The sequence below is a fragment of the Balearica regulorum genome, chromosome 6 (genome assembly GCF_011004875.1).
Source record: "Balearica regulorum gibbericeps isolate bBalReg1 chromosome 6, bBalReg1.pri, whole genome shotgun sequence".
Lineage (NCBI taxonomy): Eukaryota > Metazoa > Chordata > Aves > Gruiformes > Gruidae > Balearica > Balearica regulorum.
Genome location: NC_046189.1, coordinates 32,529,237 through 32,547,083, shown reverse-complemented (window position 1 = coordinate 32,547,083; position 17,847 = coordinate 32,529,237). Strand labels below are relative to the sequence as shown.

Here is a 17,847-nt window from a genome sequence, read left to right as displayed (position 1 = left end):
CACTGTGCAGTAGGCTCCACTGCACGGCACTGCCTCGCCTTGCAGAACCCTGCGCTGCATTACGCAGCAGGGCGCTGCCTTACGCGGCGTCACGCACGCCTTCCGTCACCTTCACCTCACCTCCCCGCCCCCTGCCCCACCCCTCACTCCTCTGTGAGTCTCGCCCAATCAGAAGCGTTCGTCGTCTCCGCCCCACCCTCTCTCGTTCTCCTCGCTCGCCTATTGGCGGGGACCCCTACCAACGGCGCTGCCTCCATGGCGACGCGGCGGAAGGGTAGTCGAAGATGGCCGCCGAGCCGGGCGGCGGGCGCCCCTGGCTTTATGGCTGTGACCGGCCGCTGCTCGCCGCTTTTACCGCCGCGCTGCTGCTGCTGGGCTGCGGCCGCGCCACCGCCGTTTTTCTCTCCTCTTCCTTGTCCTGTCACCACCGCGCGCCCAGCGACGAGGAGGTGGGGCCGCCGCGGGGGGGTCCTCAGACGGCGGTGGGGGGCGAGGGATCCCCCGTTTCCCGCTCCCGTCATGCGGGGGAGCGTCGGTCTGTCCCCTCATGGCTGACCCGGGCCGAGCCGGCCGGGTCTGGCCCCGCGGTCCCCCCCGGGGTGTGGTCCGTGGCGGCGGGCGGGGTGCGGGGCGGCTTCTGACAGACCGTCACGGCGGTGCGTGAGGAGAAGGGCGGGAAGGGGCTTTGCTTGAAAATGGACAAAAAGAGGCTGTCGCAGCCGCGAAGGAGTGAAGGGTTGGGAGCGCTCGTTGGTGTGGCTGTCCGGGTGAGCCGCCTAATCCAGCGGCTTGTTCCTCTCCCTGCCAGGTTGTCTATCAAGTTCCTCTGAAGGAAAATCATGTCTTGAAGAGAAATGTGGATCAACAGCTAAGAATTAAGATTATATATGACAGAAGTGTTGAAGAGTGAGTATAATGTAGCAACTTTTTTTTTTCTCCATATCTGAGAATGGAAATCCTATTAACTAAAGCTTGTTTGTTTTCGGTTGTTTTTTTTTTTTTAAATATAGTTTGCTACCTGAGAAAAGACACCTTATAAAGGTATGTCATATTTGCAACCCCTTTTTGTTTGTCTGTATTTTATTACTTGGATGAAGTTAAGTTTAAGGCAAGTTTAATTAAAGGCTTTGAATACCAGCAATTTCATATCTTGTAGTCTGGGAAACCAAGGCTTTGTGTATGGATTATGCCTCCATTCCAAATACTTCCAGTGTTCTATTGAATGTTGTTTGACAGGTGTTTGCTCTTTTCCAAGGTGAAAAGGTTTCAGTAAGCAATATGTATATCATTTTTAAAGCCTCTCTGAAGCTGTATGTTCAAGTTAATACTGGCTCCCTTCTCATTCTGTCATTTCAATAATAAAATATGAGAATACCAATATATTTAGGAAATATTTTGGTTTGATGACAAACTTGTTGGAGTCTGGATTTCTGCTCTTCTGCTATACCACAACATTTAGCAAGTTTCGTGTGACTTGGTAGTTAATGCTTTTAAGATGAGTTATGTCTGTACTGCTACTGGGTGACTTTTATTTTTGTTCTATTCAGAACAAACTTTTTCCACAAGCTATATCTTATTTGGAGAAGACATTTCAAGTGCGCAAAGCCACGGGTACTATATTACTAAGCAGGTATGTGAAAGTTTGTTGAAGATCACTTGCTATATTTGATATTTAACGTTGTGTTGTATAGCCTTTAAAATAAGAATAGAATAAAAGTGTAAGAGATGCCCTCCTGAATCAGACCAGTGACCCATCTGACCCAGTGGTGGTAACAGATACTATTTAGGAGGAATACACAAATCTGCCACGTTCCACAATCAACATCTATATTTGTTATGTCAGAGATTTTAAAGGATATACATGCTGCTGGTTTCCTTTTACATGTACCCCCATTTATGAACCTGTTCTTAATCTCTGTTTGAACCTGTTGATGCTCCATTAACAACCGGAAGCCTTGTGTCTTCCAGAGCAGGATAAATAACATTTCTCACCATGGAAGTTACATTAAATATCTGTAATACAGGGTTGTTGGGTGCTGTAAGACTATTCTACAGTTTCTTTTTAATTACAAAACAGTGTTGACTGTCTTTCGTGTTTGATTGAAGGCAGTGTGCAACAAACCAATATTTAAGGAGGAAAGCTGACCCTCACAGATACTGCCAAGGAGCCTGCGCAGACCATACAAGATGTGGGCCAGTTATAGTTCCTGAGAATCACCTCCAGGTAAGCTAAGGCACCCCTTTGAAACATTATTGTTTGTGGAAATGAATAAGGAAGTTAATATCGCTAACTGTGCATCAGTGACCTGTTTGTGGGAGATAACTAAGTTCAACTGACAGAACAGAACAACTTGAGTTACTGGGAGTTTCTTTAGTTAATACCATTGAACCAAAAGTCAAGTAAAACTGTTTACTGTTCTGTAAGCCTATGTTATAATGAACTGTACAGAGAGGATGAGATTCAAAGCTTGTTAAATTGCTACTAGTCACTTCATTATTCACCTTGATCAATGAGTCAGAGTCTCACAGAATTAATAATAAGATCTTAAAAAAAACCCAACAAACTTAATTGAAGAAGTTGTCTGCTGAACCAGGTGCACGGTGCAGGAAATGCTTCTAACTTTTTTTCTTGCATGAATTTTTCATTCAATTACAGTATGTGATCTGTAGATTTCTTTCTTTCTCTTAGCTTGAAGTTTCAACTACAGTATTAAAAAAACACGAGATTGTGTGTGAAATGCAATTGCTACTTACGTATACTATTTCTGTGAGCCAAATTTTTTTTTAATTTGTAGGAAATAAAGGGCGCTAATTTTGGGATATCTAGCTCTTTTTTCAAAAGCTGCCACCTTCCTGGTGCCTAACAAATCAAAAGAGCTAGTCATTTGAAAGTTATTCCTTGGCTCTGGTTTTTTTTTACTGTCTTCATAGGGAATTTTCTCATCTTCCTCTGTCTTACAATGGGATTTATTCTTGGCTTCAGGCTAATTGAGTTTTGTCACACAAAATTTCTGTCACAGCTAATGTATTTTACTTGTTCCATTTGAACATTGTCAAAGCAATGCAGGGTGTACAAAGAGAATGAATGGCACTGTGGACCCACTGGCTTACCTGACCAAGAAGGGGTTCGAGATGCTGACTTTGTACTTTACGTTAGCGCTCTCACTACTGAAAGGTGCGGCCATGAAAATATCATCGCATATGCAGCCTACTGCCAACTGGAAGCTGAAATGGACAGGCAAGTATTTGCTCTGGTACAAACTCTTTTTTTTAATTAAATTTTTGAGTTTTTTAATTGTTTAGATGTGGAGTTTAATTGTTTGCCTGTCTTGTATAGCGAAGTAGAAGTCGTTATTGAAATAGACAAGCACTATATGTATGTAAAACCACAAAAACATCAAATCGTGTTTAACTTGCAAAGCTGAGGCAGTTAAGTCAAAGCTAATCCTCCACTGTCATTGCCTAAACTTTATCTCAAGACCCTGCTTCTGTTGAAGTGAACGTCATGCTTGCATGAATTTAAAGAAGGATGCAAATGGGCCTTACTTATGTGGCTTTTGTTTCTAGTTTGATTGTAATCATTGTAACAGAGACTTTGTACTTCTGTAGTGTCTCACTCAAAATTGAGATCTCCTATACTGTTGTCACCAACACCTATGCAGGATACTGAATACAGAGATTGATCCCATCTCTCCCCATTTCAGCGGTAAACTAGTCACTGTGTTGTTAACAGACTATTAATGATTGGGGAAGTTGTTTGGAAGCACTTATTTTTACATTAGACTCCATTTTCTTTTAAATATTCTGCCTCTTCAAGTGAATATGATTTGAACTTGCTAGTATTTTACTGAAAATAATTTAATTCTAAAACTGTCTTCCAGGCCAATAGCAGGATATGCTAACTTGTGTCCAAACATGATTTCAACGCAAGCTCAGGAATTTGTTGGCATGTTGTCTACAGTGAAACATGAGATTATCCATGCACTGGTAAGGGTTGATGTTATAAAATGTGTTTCCCTGAAATTTGTGCCTGCTTCCTTGCTTACTTTTAGCTTGCTGCAAGAGAAGGATGTTTGGTGCAGGAAAGCTCTTGCTTTTGCCTCCTTCAGTTTGTGTGTTAACTGCTTTGAGGTGCAGTACTTCCAGTGTATCTGATGTGGGTGTGATAACTTACTCACGACATTTGACTTGGTATATGAATGTCTTAACAAAGGTTTCCCTGTGCTTGGTTTTTAACTTGAAGGGTTTCTCTGCTGGACTGTTTGCATTTTACCGTGATGATGATGGTAAACCTTTGACAACAAGATATGCAGACGGATTCCCTCCTTTTAATGAAAGGTATTTTATTTTTTTGGACCTCTCAGTACTCCCTCTCAGTACTCCCATTGAATGATGTTTTCACGTTGCATTTTTAGAATGTATTCTTACTGCCAGCCTGTTGAAAATCCAGCTTGATTCCTTTATTGGAATGCTTTGCCTTTATTATGTTCAAATGTTGGTGTGTGGGGGTTTTTGTTTGGGGTTTTTTTTTCAGTCTTTCTTTACATTGGCATTAAGCACTTTTTTAATCCACAGTTACAAAATAAGGCAGGATTTTATTTATCAGGAGGCTTGAACTTAAGTATTAAAACTACCTGTGCTTAAATTTCGATGCTTTCTGAACACCTTACCAAATTTCTGTAGTCTATCTAATGTCAGTGCAGTTCATTTTTAAGACATATATCATTCGAGGTTTATGCAGAACTGACAATGTGTGTAGTCTGCTGCGTGTGTAGTTTGCTGTGTGATTTTTCTGACCTGTTATGAAATGAACAGTTTGATTTTTTTTTTTCTTTTTTCTTCATTTAGTTGTTAGTAGAAATGCTCTTCTCAGATTTTTTTGGAGGTAGAAGGGTAGAGAGCTTTAGATTTTGTTCGCCTTCCTTTTTATAATAGGCATTCTCAGGATTTTTATTTCAATTCTTACACTTTTGGTAAAAAAGTAGAAAATATATCTTGAGTCTACAGACATCTTTTTAATAATTTTACTTTGGCTCATTATATTGGAGTTGTGTATATAGTGAATGCATATCTTATGAAGGAGAAATGTTGGATAATTAAATTTAAACCTCAGAAAGCATGAGGAAGTATAGACATTATTCATGATTCTGTTTCTTACAGAGATAAATCTTTTCACAGTAGCATGTATTTGTAGGAAAGATTTGTAACCAAAACGTTCTTCTTGCAGTCTAGGTTTATATCAGTGGAGCAATAAAGTCGTTCATAAAGCAGTGAGATTATGGGACATACGTGGTGGCAAAATGCTGCGCCATGCTGTTTACCTTCTGATAACACCTCGTGTAGTTGTAAGTGTGGATTAACTTAAACTTTTACACCTTGTATGCATAGGTTGCCATCACATTCTTCAGTCATAAATATTTCTTATTTGAGTAATAACCTAACATAAGTATTTATATTTAATAACCTAACACAAATATTAATAACCTAACATAAATATTTCTTATTCGAGTAATACCTAACCCTTTTCCTGAAAGTATGCCCCAAAGACTATGCAATTAAGGCAGTCTAATTAGTTGAGAGGGTGTATCCAAATTAAAGTAGAAAATGGTTGGCAGAGACAGTATGAAATAAATAAATTGACATAGTAAGAGACAATGAAGGGACTTGGAAGGAAATTACAAAAGTTTAAGCAAAATTGATACTGGATAGATTCCTTAATCCTACTTTTTAGATGTTTTCCCACAGACTTAGACACTCAGTACTCCCGTTGCCTTGACAGATAGTGTTGTCACTGCTTTTCTCACTTATAAGTTTATCCTGTTTTCTATTTTTCTCTTTAAAAGCGTTGTTTTAATCTTTTTCTAATTTTATGGATTACAAAATAATGCAGTTAACCTTTTGTCATGTTTAAAAAGTAATTCCTCCAGTACTCTTGGAAATCTTTCTTGCTTCCTGTGCCTCTGATTCTTCCCCCTACCCCCAACAGAACATATGCTTAAGTGTAATAAATTGGTATCGGAAATCAGTTACAGAGTTAATCATATTTGGCCACAAATAACCTTTTTGTTTGTTTTAAATCTAACACAATATATAGAGCAAACTTGGTTTAATTACCCCTGTTTTGAAAATTGGCCATGCTGGTCCAACTGTTCAGAGCGATAAAGGTGCTTCTGGGTAGTGCCGCACTGGGAAAGGCTGGGCTCCTGGCCATAAGACCACAGCAGTTGCGATGCCTCTTAAGACTTCCAAATGTTTTGCAGAAAACACTTCCCTACGCAAAACTAGTTGACACATACAGCTTCTTAATACAAAAGTGATTTTTCTCTGAAACATTTGACAGAAGCAGCGTTGTAGTGTTCCTACATTGGGGGTTTTAGCTGGGTTTTTTTTATATGGTCTTTAGTGTGTGCATGCTATTCTCAGCTAATTCTGCTGCTGTTTTATTCTTGCAAACTTCCATCGTTGATTTCCAGGAGATAAGTAGACAGATTGTGAGGCTTGGTGTTGAGGTACTTGTTGACTTAGCCTCTGAGTAGAAGTGTTTTACATTCGGGGGAAAACAAGACCATAGAAAAAGGAATGCTGAAATACTTTTAAAAGATAATTCTAGAAGATTAGGACTGCATGCAGGTATCCATCTCAATATTCTGAGAGTTGTGTTGAAATGATTTCTTTCTAGGAAGAAGCTCGAAAACATTTTAATTGTCCAATTCTAGAGGGAATGGAACTTGAAAATCAAGGTGGCATGGGTACTGAGCTCAATCACTGGGAGAAGAGATTGTTGGAGGTTGGTCTTGATATTAGGAATGGAGGGTGATGTGGGAATGTCTGCTCCCCCCACCTTTATTTTTAAGTTTATACTGGAGCCTTGAAAATGCAGATGTATCAAACCTCACTGAAATGTATCACGAACAGTACTAAACTACAAATACTTAAACATCCAAGTTCTAGCTAAATCTGTCTTTTTACCTTATTGCTAAGTCTCAGAGTACAAGTTTGAGACAAGTTCATTACTAAAAAACTACCTCTCTTACTTTTTTCTGCCATTTACCGTTTTGAGAAGGTATGTTCCCTTTTTAGGGGAAAGGGGATATTCCTTTGAGGCAATTCAGCTTTGTCACCCTCTGCCTCTTATACAGCAAATATTTGATCGTTCTGCCTATTCATTATCTTGAGTTCATGTGCCCTGGGGTTAGTTTTTGCCATCTCAGTTTTGCCAGAATGTTGTATGATCAAGGAAACGTGTATTTCCTTCCTGACATTTAAGCTTATTTTTATTTATAACTTTGCATTGTGTGATATTTTGGGCAGAGATACTCTTTGTAGTTACTGTTGTATGCAGTGAGGTAAACAAGAAGGAAAATGCTTCAGGACAGACTTCTTTGTGGAAGTGATCTTGAAAAATGTGTATTTCTTGAGTCCGAAATTGTTAGCTTTTCCTGCTTTTCAGTGACTTTTGGTGTGGAACAGTAGTTTAAAGCCAACTGAAAAGACTGCCATTAGAATGAGGACAATTCTAAGGATGGAATAGGATTAGTGAAAAGGAGATAATTACTAGTATCCTTTACACCTTTCCAGAGAAAGTGTGTATCTGGAAAGTAACCCATATAGTTTGATTTTGGTCTTGATCCACCTTTCATTAAGTATTGCAGTGGTAGCAAATTTGACACTAATAAGTCTGCTGGTGGTAACTCCTCCTAACCACACTAGTGGAGAGGAAAGGCTGGAAAATTACATGTTTTGAAGAAATAATAGAAATGAGATGAAGTTCAGTAATAGAAATCCCAGAGTTGTGTAATTGAGGGCAAGTGACTTTTGCTGTAAGCCTAAAGTTTATTGGTTGGAAATGACTGAGGAAGAAAAAGACACAGGTGTTACAATTGCCGGTTATAAGATGATTAGGAAACTTCAAGGTGACTGCAGTTGCTCTTTGAGGATGGTGTGAACTTTTTAAATGATAGGGAAGATTCCACTGCCACACTAATAAAGCTTCCTTTGGAGTGCTCTGTTCCTTCAGTCAGGTATCCTGTGCACCTCACTCCTGAAAAGGACTACTAGAAGTTCTATGAAAATTAAAAATCAATCTTGCACAGAAAATTAAATGAGTTTCACTTTTATCTTACCAAAAGGAGACAGAAGATGTGGTGTGATTGCTACTAATAAATATGCTAGAAGAAGGAAGAGGTTTATTTTACCTAAAGAAAAAAAGAGTACATATTGGTCATGAGTAAAGTTTAGCTAGAATTTGGAATGAGGTTTCTGACTCCTAGAATTCTGAAGCTTTGTAGGGTGGAGCGGAGAAGGGAGTTGCACTTTTGATCCCTTTTATGAAAGAGGTTGGGATTTGATTGTCAATAGTAAGAAGGGACTGGAAGTAAAATGCTTTTTCATAGGAAGCATTTTCTTACAGTAATGATTTTCAGTGGCTTGCTAATAGTAACTGGTAACTTTCAGAATGAAGCAATGACTGGATCCCATACACAGAATCGAGTCTTTTCCAGGATCACCTTAGCGTTAATGGAAGACACGGGGTAAGAATTAGTAAGAATGGGGGGTTTTTTGTTCATTTGTGTTTGGTTTTCATTGTACTTGATTTTATTTGGAATTGAAACACTTGTGCTTATCCATCTGTGACACAGTAAATAACTGACATAATTAGCATTACATTAGACAAGGAGTTATACCTACTATGTTGATTTTTCATGTATTTCAAAACCCATCCATTCTTAATCTAGCCTTAAAAAAACACGCATTGTAATGCATAGTACTATTTGTAGTGTCTGTATACTTTTTTACTTAATATGAGTCTTCTCTCAGTTGCATGCAGTACATATTGATTATTTTTTCAGCTCTTCTTGCAGATAGAAAGTATACATGGAGGAAAAGCAAAGTTGTCCTGAAATGCCATCTTTCTGTATGTGTTGTTCCTTTGCAAATCATGATGCATTGCTGTTGAACAAATAAGCAATACAATTTCTTTTAGTTCATTGTGACTTGAAAATAGTGGAATTGTAATATATTTTGTTACAGGCGGAAAGGGATGCAGTTTCCCTTTTTCTAATCATTTGAAGACCTTAAGGCATAATATGAAGTTCTATGAACTGCTGTCTTATCAGAACACTAATTTTTGAAGTAACTATATTCTCATTTCAAAATACCTTTACAGCTGGTATAAAGCAAATTACAGCATGGCAGAGAAATTAGATTGGGGACGCAATAAAGGCTGTGACTTTGTAATGAAGAGCTGTAAATTCTGGATCGACCAAAAGAGACTAAAGTAAGAATACAAGTTTTTTAAAAAATAAAGAGGAAACCCTGATGCTTGTTTACATTTGTCCTTCATATGCAACTCAGTAAAAAGAGGTAGATACAGATTAACAAGGAATGCTGTCCAAAGTACCTTCACAATGCACCCAAGGAGGAGCACACCAGATGTATTGAGAACAGAAGCATCCCACAGATAAATACAGAGCCAGACATCTTAGAGTGTAGAATGTATTTATGCTATAAGAAGGCTTTAGAGAGGAGGGGAGGAACTTAATCGAAAAGTGTTTGCTTTCTTAGTTTGTCCCTTTTAATTGGAAATGCAACCAGTATCATATTGCGTTACTGGATTCTCCTTTAAGCAACAGGAGGAGATGATAGCCATCTTCAAAACAAAGCCTTCCTTGTTAGTTTGTTGCAATACTCATAAATTTCTAGGGCACAGCTGCACAGTGGGCCTGTTTTGCTTGTATGTTTTTTTTCTTTAAAGTTTACAAAGCAATGTCATTAACACTAAACAGGTGAGCACATTGTAACTTTGTTTGCTGGCATAATATTCTTTAAATTAGAGAGGTCATAACCAGACAAATAATAATAATTAGCCTCCAGAGAAGCTGTTGGTGCTTCTTTGTGTGATTGACTGACTGGGGGGGAGAGTGGGAACAGACAGTCTTGACAGACTGCTTAGTTAAATTATGAAAAGCAGTTAAAGTGATCTAATGTGATGACTTTTTTTTTTTTTAAGGAGACAATTAATCAGTCCATACTGTGACACTTTGAGGAGTAATCCTTTGCAGTTAACCTGCAGACAGGACCAAAGAGCAGTAGCAGTGTGCAACTTGCAGAAGTTTCCAAAGCAGTTACCTCAGGAATATCAGGTATAATGGATCTTACTTTACCAAATAACTGCATGTTTTCATTTTTGTGCTTTGCAGCCAGGTGATTATATTTATTTGCATTCTTTTTCTTCTGAACTAGTAGACAAGAGTAGATATTGTGAAAAATATCTGCTTAGTTTATTATAAGGTATTTAGAGGCTGAAAAAAAGCCTTGTGATCTTAATAAAACAATAAAGATGGCGCTTGGCCATCTAACCAAATATCAGATGGAAACATTGCTGTAGAACAGAAGTCCCCCAGAATGTTTTGTTTGAGGTATTTCTTTACCCAGGCAGCTGCCTTCTGTCACTGCATGCTAAGAAACTGGTTCTGTTTCAACCCAGAGAATGCTATGATTGCAAAGGAGGGGCAGGGGAAGGGATGGGGAGTGATACCTGCAAATGTGAATCTCTGCATTATTTAAGTATTCTTAAATACTTCTGGCTCATCTGGTTCATGGATATTTTAAGTTGCTGTTAAAAGCATTCCTGAGTAGTAATAGCTGATGTTCTTACAGCTGTAGCGATTGGTTGTATTTAAAAAACAGTTGTACGCTTGTCTTTGCACAAAGTGCTTCACTACCTATTTTGTTTTTCAGTATTTTGACAATCTTAATGGAGTACCATCAGAAGAATTGCCTTATTATGGTGGCTCAGTAGAAATTGCTGACTATTGTCCCTTTAGCCAAGAGTTCAGTTGGCATTTAAGTGGTGAATTTCAACGCAGCTCAGACTGTAGAATAATTGAAAACCAACCAGGTCAGTTTTCAGGACTTCAGTATGGTATTTAAGAGGCTATAATCTGGAATGGACTTGCTATATATTCAAATGAATTGGATGTGAAATTAGTTTTGCACTACTAGCTGTGAAAAAGCTGTGCTGGGGTGAGAAGCGCAGCACAACTACCTTGTACACTGAGTCAGCAAACAGTCACATCTAATACAAGAATTGCATAATAACTGAACAGAAATTAACCCCAAATGATCCAAATATAAGACAAAGGGTAGGGGTGGGTTGGTTGGTTGTTTTTGAGTCTGCGAAAAATTATTCCACTTTCCACCTTTGTAGATTTTTTGTTCAAGGCAACGAGCTTTGTGAATTACCAGAACATGGGCTCTCTCCCAGGGCAGTGCATGAATGTTCAATATTGTGGAGCTCCAGAGTGCTGTAGGATATTACCTGTCTGTGCAGTTGTATCAAAAACAAACAAACACCCTTTGCCCTCAAGTCAGCAATTGCAGCCGGCACTCCCCGGGGGCAAACACATCCACATAGTTCTGATGGAAAGTGCTTGCTTTTTTTTGTTGTTGTTTTTAAATCTTGGGTTTCTTCCCAGGTTATATTCAAGGCAGTATAATTCCCAAATTGATAATGATTAATGATCTGAAGGATTTCAAAAGTACACCTTGAATTGTGTGTGGAGATATTGACTAATTGTAGCATATTAAGTTCATGTGGACTTTCTTTCCCCCCAGTAAGTTTCAGTTCAGTATGTTCTTTCTACCTTAGATCCTACCAAAAACTATGGTGCAGAGAAATACGGACCAAACTCTGTATGTCTTATTCAGAAATCTGCTTTTGTCATGGAACAGTGCAGGAGGAAACTCAGTTACCCTGACTGGGGTAGTGGATGTTATCAAGTAAGTATGTGTGGGGTTTTTGTCTTTATTTTTTTAAAATAACACTAAAGGGAAAAGTCAGGCATAAAAATGTAGGCTCTGACTGTTAGAACTCTTCACCTGGACACTGTACATGATCTTCTTTGCCTTAAATCACTAGATTATATGACATGCTTTGAAAATAAATATCTTCCAACCATAAGCCTGTAGTTCAGATCACGCATCGAGTTAAGCGTGTGACCACTGGGATGGCTTGGGTGTTACTTCCAGGCTTGCTAGGGACTTCAGCCATCTTGCCTTTGTGACACTTTCTCCATAGCTAAGTTGGAATACGTATATTGGAATCTTCTGTTGTTGAAGCTTAACGTTAATTAGTCACTCTGATTTTTTTCAAAGGTGGAAAGCACTGTGCACATGTCACTTAGATTTCATTATCCTCCTTGGGACTACCCCACTAAAGGTGTCACTTCCAACAACAACACAACTCTAAGAAAGGAGTCATTGGCAGAAGCCAAATTCTACTCGTTCTCAGTTGATGATCTACATAATTGCACCAAAAGAGTACAGTCAGTGCTTTAAAGCATTCTTGAACCAAATAGTTGCTCTGAGTGCATTAAAATACTTGCAGCTGATCTGTGCTGTAACACTGGCTGCTTACTGAATGTAGTATTTACTTACTGAAAGAACCTCCAAACCCCAAAACGTATTTGTGGTAAATCATCATACAGACTTGACTTTTATTCTTTTATTTTAAGGTTTCTTGTTCTCCTCAAGGGCTGCATGTTTGGGTCATGGACACTGCGTACTTGTGCAGCCGTTCAGGTCAGGTATTAACTGTGAGCATTCAAATGAATGGCTGGATACATGTTGGGAATCTGATTTGCCCAGCCTGTTTGGACTTCTGTGACTCCTGTCCTCCAGAGCGGGATCCTCCAGCTTCTAACTTAACAAGAGCTGCACCGATTGGTAGGTTGCCTTATGATTTGCTGAAGTGAAACTTAATATAAAATGTCTGAAAACACTAAAGGTTTGTGTCGACTCTGACTGCTGGGGAACAGGAAAGAAGTACTTCATGTCATGTATCCTTCTGGTAATCATCCCAGAAATCTAGCTTTAGCCTTGCAACTTACCAGAAAATCTGGTCTGTGTTTTGAAGGCCGTATCATTTTTATAACCTCCAAAATCATCACCTTGGTGGAAAGTCAGTTCTCACTTGTATAACTTCCCGTTGACAATGTTAATGCTGTAATCCAGAACATGAAAAATAGGTGTCAGTTTGCTTTCTGAGGGAGGAAAAAAGCTTAATTCTCTGACTACCAGTTAGTGTTTTGTCAAGAACAGAAGGCTTTCAAAAAAGCCATTTGATGAAAGAGAATGGTCTTTGTAGTATTTTGCACTAGTGGCTTATTTTTAAACCGTTAACTAATTCTTTAATTGTTGGATGTGCTGTCTCTACTGCAGCTTTCAAGGAAAAGAATAAACCTAGTTTACCTGCACGCTCGATTCTTTTTTTCAAAGTGGTGCACTTGGGTTTGTGTGTACCATTTCAAATAGTTTAGTTTTGTCTCAGATAACCACTGAAATGTTGCTGGTGGAATGACTCCTATACGTTAGACTTTAGCATAAGAAAGCTGTAACCTAGGACATTCACATCATCTAGCATCTATTTGTATTCATGCTTTCTCACAGATAAGCATATATATCTCTGTGTGTGTATGTATAGACAAAGGTTTTAATGTGTGCAAGGTTACATTTGTGTCTGTGGTTTTCATAAGCCTCATGGCTGTGTGCTTACTTACCATACAGACAAACTCCCTGATGCATGTATTAGGTTTTCCCCCTCCCTTTTTTTCCCCTTTCCCCTTTTTTCTTTCTTTTCTCTTCAGCTTGGTGTTTTGTGGCTTGGGTTTTTGTATGATTTATAGCCATACAGATCAAAAGTATTCATAAAACAGTCTTTTGAGAGTCTTTGGTTTTGAAATGCTGCTTCTCCCCAGTCATGCCATAGGAAACTTCCTGCTTTTTTCTTGCAATATCAATACATTTTTCTCATTTGTTCTCCTGATTGCTATTAGTGAAGGAATGCAGATATTTGTTTAATTATAAAGGGAATAATCTTGTTATTTGTTTGGTTTGAATTCCTAGCCTTGAAAGCTAGAATAAATCAGTGCAGATTACTGCTCTTTGGGGTTTTTTTTAGTGTTCTATTTGTTATTTTATCTTTTCTTTAAACAGAAAATTTATAAGCTTTATGGTGTTTTGTTTTTTATTTTAGACTTATGCTCCTGCTCATCTAGCCTGGTTGTAACCCTTTGGCTATTGATGGCTAACTTAATTCCCCTGCTAACAGGATTATTTCTCTGCGCATAGAGTTAAGCACGGGGCAAGAAGATGTTCCAAGATGATATACCATCATGTTGCACTCCTTATTGTGGAGCACTGAGGTTTTTTGTCTCTGCAGGCAGCTGTCTTCTGCTGAACCTCATCTCTCCTGGCAAGTATCGGTGCAGACAGTAGTCAGGGAGGTACTGACAAAAGCAGCCAGAGTTTGAGAAGAGAAATTTACCTTGTCCTCTCAATAAGTGCCAGTATTTTTCTGAATTGCAACTTTTTTTTTCTTTTTTTTGACGCAGTAACAAGATCCATTATGCCAACTGTGTTAGACTACCTGGCAACTCGGTCACAATTTGAAATGAGAACTCTTCTGTAATAGAACTGAGGGTTGTTTTTCTATTATGTCCTCTGTGTGACTGGTAGCAAAGCATCCTCAAACTGGAAGTATACCTCAGTGGTTTACTCAAAAGCCATGTAAAAATCAGTTGTGATCACTGCTAACAACCCAGGCCTAAACAGGTGTGGGAATCTTTGTTTTGTCAATTCTTACAATTTATGGGGGAAAGAAATAATTTAATGGGATGGACCAGTGGTTGGCAGTTGTCTCCACACCTGGATTCTGCATCTTTGAGGCTTCTCAGAATTCATATTAGTTTGTGGTAAAGCGGCTAATTCTCGGGGTTCACTTAAACCTTCCTACATGCATGAAGTGGAATTTCAGGCTGGTAACCGAGACAACTGTCTAGAAATCCCATTATTATTTAGCATGTGCCAGTTCTACTGTGAAATTTAATACATCAAATCTTTGAATATTCTCAGAGTAATTTGCTAGTCAAATGCACTTCAGTACTGACACCCAGTCTGTAAAATTGGGGTAGTTTTTCCAATTATTTTTAACTTTGATTTGTTTCTTAAATAATGGCTTTTTTTTTTTTAAATAGTATGAACATAAACACAGCTGTTCTCACTTTTTGTTGAAGGGCAAGCCAGTAGCAATGGCAGCTATAATCTTACAGGACCATATTGACTTCTCTAGACCAAAACCTATATTGAATGTGCACAGAAAAGTCTAATCTGTCTTTTTTTTTTCTCCACTTTTTCTTGGACATATTACTCAAATAATCCATAGTATTTATAAGTTGAGAATCAGACGTTTTGAACCACACGAGGGCACAATTTGGTACAAAATTAATCACTTGATGGTCAAAATATAGAAGAGGAAGGAAATGAGCAAAATCTGTCTAACTAAGGACAGCTGGTTTATAGGACACTTGTAAGGATGTTTTTATTTGTTTCTGAGTCTATAACGTGTTACAAATAATCCTGTTCGGAGTAAAAGAAACACATGGTCCGATCCATTGTCTGTCCTGTTAGGATAATTTTCATTCTTGCAAAGTGTTGAACTTGTGGGAGCAGATGTGCCCAGTGCACCAAAAAATGCAAATATATGGAGAAATGTGCTGTGATGTTAGAATTGTCAGTGACTAGATCCCTTTCTAAAATGAAAAGTAGGGGGCTGAAAGGGATAGGGAGTAAAACTCCTATAGCTACAATTAAAGTTGTTTAATGATGGGACTTCCATTGTAATTGTAAAAAAATCTTTGTGCCTACTGGACTTGGGTTTATTTATTTATTTATTTAAAGAAACTCTTATGATACTGCTGAGGTGGGTAAACTGCAACCTAAACCTTCTGAAGGCATTGTGGTTGAGAGCACGCCTTGCACTGGGCTAGTTCCCCTTCTTAACTGCAGGTTAAGTTTGCTTCGAATTGTACAAGGCCTAGGCTAGCCTTAAGTAGGTGTTTCTGAGAAGCAATACAAATTAGGAATCAAATGCTTTAAATGTGTACAAGTTTGAATTAAGAAACACTCCAATTAATAAGTGAACGCTGATTATTTTAATATATGCACAATCAACAGTCAGCGTAAATTGATTTCTTGAAAACATGAAAGTTTGAGAATACATCTTAGGTCCCAGAGGCTGATATTGTATTTTTTGTCTGTTGTGCAATAATACAGTTTAAATGGTATCACTCAACAACAATGCTTTTGATACTTGAAAAGAAATTATCAGTTATTTTTTCTTACTGTGAAATATTTGCACTGTCTGAACTTTCTGGTTAACTTTATAATTGTTAAACTTTTTTACTGATGTTAATTTATTGTGCTCCGTATTTGATATGCTAGTCTCCTGTCTCTGTAAGTGTGAAATTTGTCATATTTAAGTGAGTATTTTTATCTTCTACACAGTTGTTTATCTTGAGGGCTTTTCTTCTTTTATTCTCTCTTCCTGAGAATTTACCGAAAACTGAAAGATGGCTTAAAAAGTCAATGCTTACCTACTTCTGAATTGTACGCATTAATTAAAGAAAGAGGCTGTAGTGCATTGTACCTACAGGGAAAAAAATCTATTTGCCTGTCAGAGCTCTTGTGGTCAGATTCACCCATACCTGCTGAGTAGCTGCATCAGTGAATCCAGTGAAGTAAAGCTCTTACTGCCTTAATAATCTGAGATTTTAGTCGTAATTTCTTTGACATGCAGCCCTTCAGCCAGCTGTGAGCTGCAGAACTGGATGTGACTTTGGGTAGTCGGGGAGGGAAAGTACTTTAGGCGGTCAAAATCCAACGTGTTATATCCTGTCAGTGCGTTAGCAGCTGTAGTCGTGTTGGAATTGCCGAGAATTGTGTCAAGCTCAATTTAAAGTGAGAATTAATTGGTGTCTGTCAGAGAGAATATTTCAGTAAAACTGACTACCTCAGTTCTATTTGAGTTAAGCTTCTGGCATGCTGTGAACTTCCAAATCTTAAGATGAATTAAGTAAAAACATGTCTTGGGATTTTAAGAGCAAAATAAATACAGTAGGAAGCATAAGCCATTTTTGAGTGTAGAACACAGCTAAAATTGTAGCTTAAGCCAATTGGTTATGTAGCCTTAAGTGTAGTTTCCCCAGTAAAGGTTGGTAATGGCTTTAAATAAATACAAAGTTTGCAGGCAGCTGCTTTAGTTGTCCTGACCATATTGTGGCAAGTCCATCCTATTGCATCTCTTAACACGTGAAAACTTTGAAATATAGCCCAAATAATCCTTTGTGTTTTCAGCAGAGTAGACAGGGCAGCGGTAGCCCTGGAAATAGCGCCAAGAGATAAATGAGTTAGCTTGACTGTAGCAGAAACATTTTCAGCATATAATGTCTACAGTTTTAATTTTTTAAAAACATTCTGTGTTGGCTTACGGAAGTAAATTAGTCTTGCGGTCTTTTTTTTTTTTTTTTTTTTTTTCCAAATCTATAACACTTCAATTAGAAGTTGAGGCAAGTCATATTTCAGGAACACATTTTTCTAGTTTTTCAGACAATTACGAGGAGGAAGGATAGCTTTTGGCTGGAGTATGCAGCAAGTAAAATCACAGTGAAAAGCAGGCAATTCATTCCTCTGGAAATGAGTTGAGGTCTTGGGAGGCTGTCGTGGGCTTGGATGTAGGTTAATTACTGAAAGAGAATTTTGACCTCTGTTAATTTACTGTCGGTCCAGTGCAGCTCATTCTTTCTGCTGTGCACTAATAAATTAGGAAGACCGATGTCACTTAAGAGCAGACATATCCACAGTCCCTTACAAGGGCCAGTTGTTTTTAAATCTTTTTACATTTTTAGATCTTTACATCTCCCTGTCCTGCAAATCTTTCTGCTTGAATATATTCCAGTAGAGAGGGAGGCGTATGTCCTTCCTTCCACACGTTTCCTAGGAGTGGCTGTC

The 17,847-nt window shown here is 38.4% G+C and overlaps 1 protein-coding gene across 1 annotated transcript; it reads left to right on the top strand.

Annotated features, from left to right (window-relative positions):
- Positions 1-278: 278 nt before the first annotated feature.
- Positions 279-16,161, top strand: LMLN (leishmanolysin like peptidase). Its single transcript, XM_075757117.1, has 18 exons — positions 279-449; positions 809-906; positions 1,011-1,041; positions 1,548-1,630; positions 2,107-2,224; positions 3,060-3,238; positions 3,882-3,987; positions 4,244-4,338; positions 5,228-5,345; positions 6,680-6,787; positions 8,455-8,531; positions 9,167-9,277; positions 10,010-10,142; positions 10,741-10,900; positions 11,651-11,781; positions 12,516-12,726; positions 14,036-14,254; positions 14,394-16,161. Exons 1-17 carry the CDS (start codon positions 285-287, stop codon positions 14,128-14,130), a joined length of 2,019 nt encoding a protein of 672 aa, XP_075613232.1. The 5' UTR covers positions 279-284; the 3' UTR covers positions 14,131-14,254; positions 14,394-16,161.
- The last annotated feature ends 1,686 nt before the right edge of the window (positions 16,162-17,847 follow it).

Excerpts from the sequence above, each read along its gene's own strand:
- LMLN (XM_075757117.1), top strand. The coding sequence starts at position 285 with ATGGCCGCCGAGCCGGGCGGCGGGCGCCCCTGGCTTTATGGCTGTGAC. Across the intron at positions 907-1,010 it reads TATGACAGAAGTGTTGAAGA|TTTGCTACCTGAGAAAAGAC; the intron begins GTGAGTATAATG and ends TTTTAAATATAG. Across the intron at positions 10,901-11,650 it reads AATAATTGAAAACCAACCAG|ATCCTACCAAAAACTATGGT; the intron begins GTCAGTTTTCAG and ends TTTCTACCTTAG.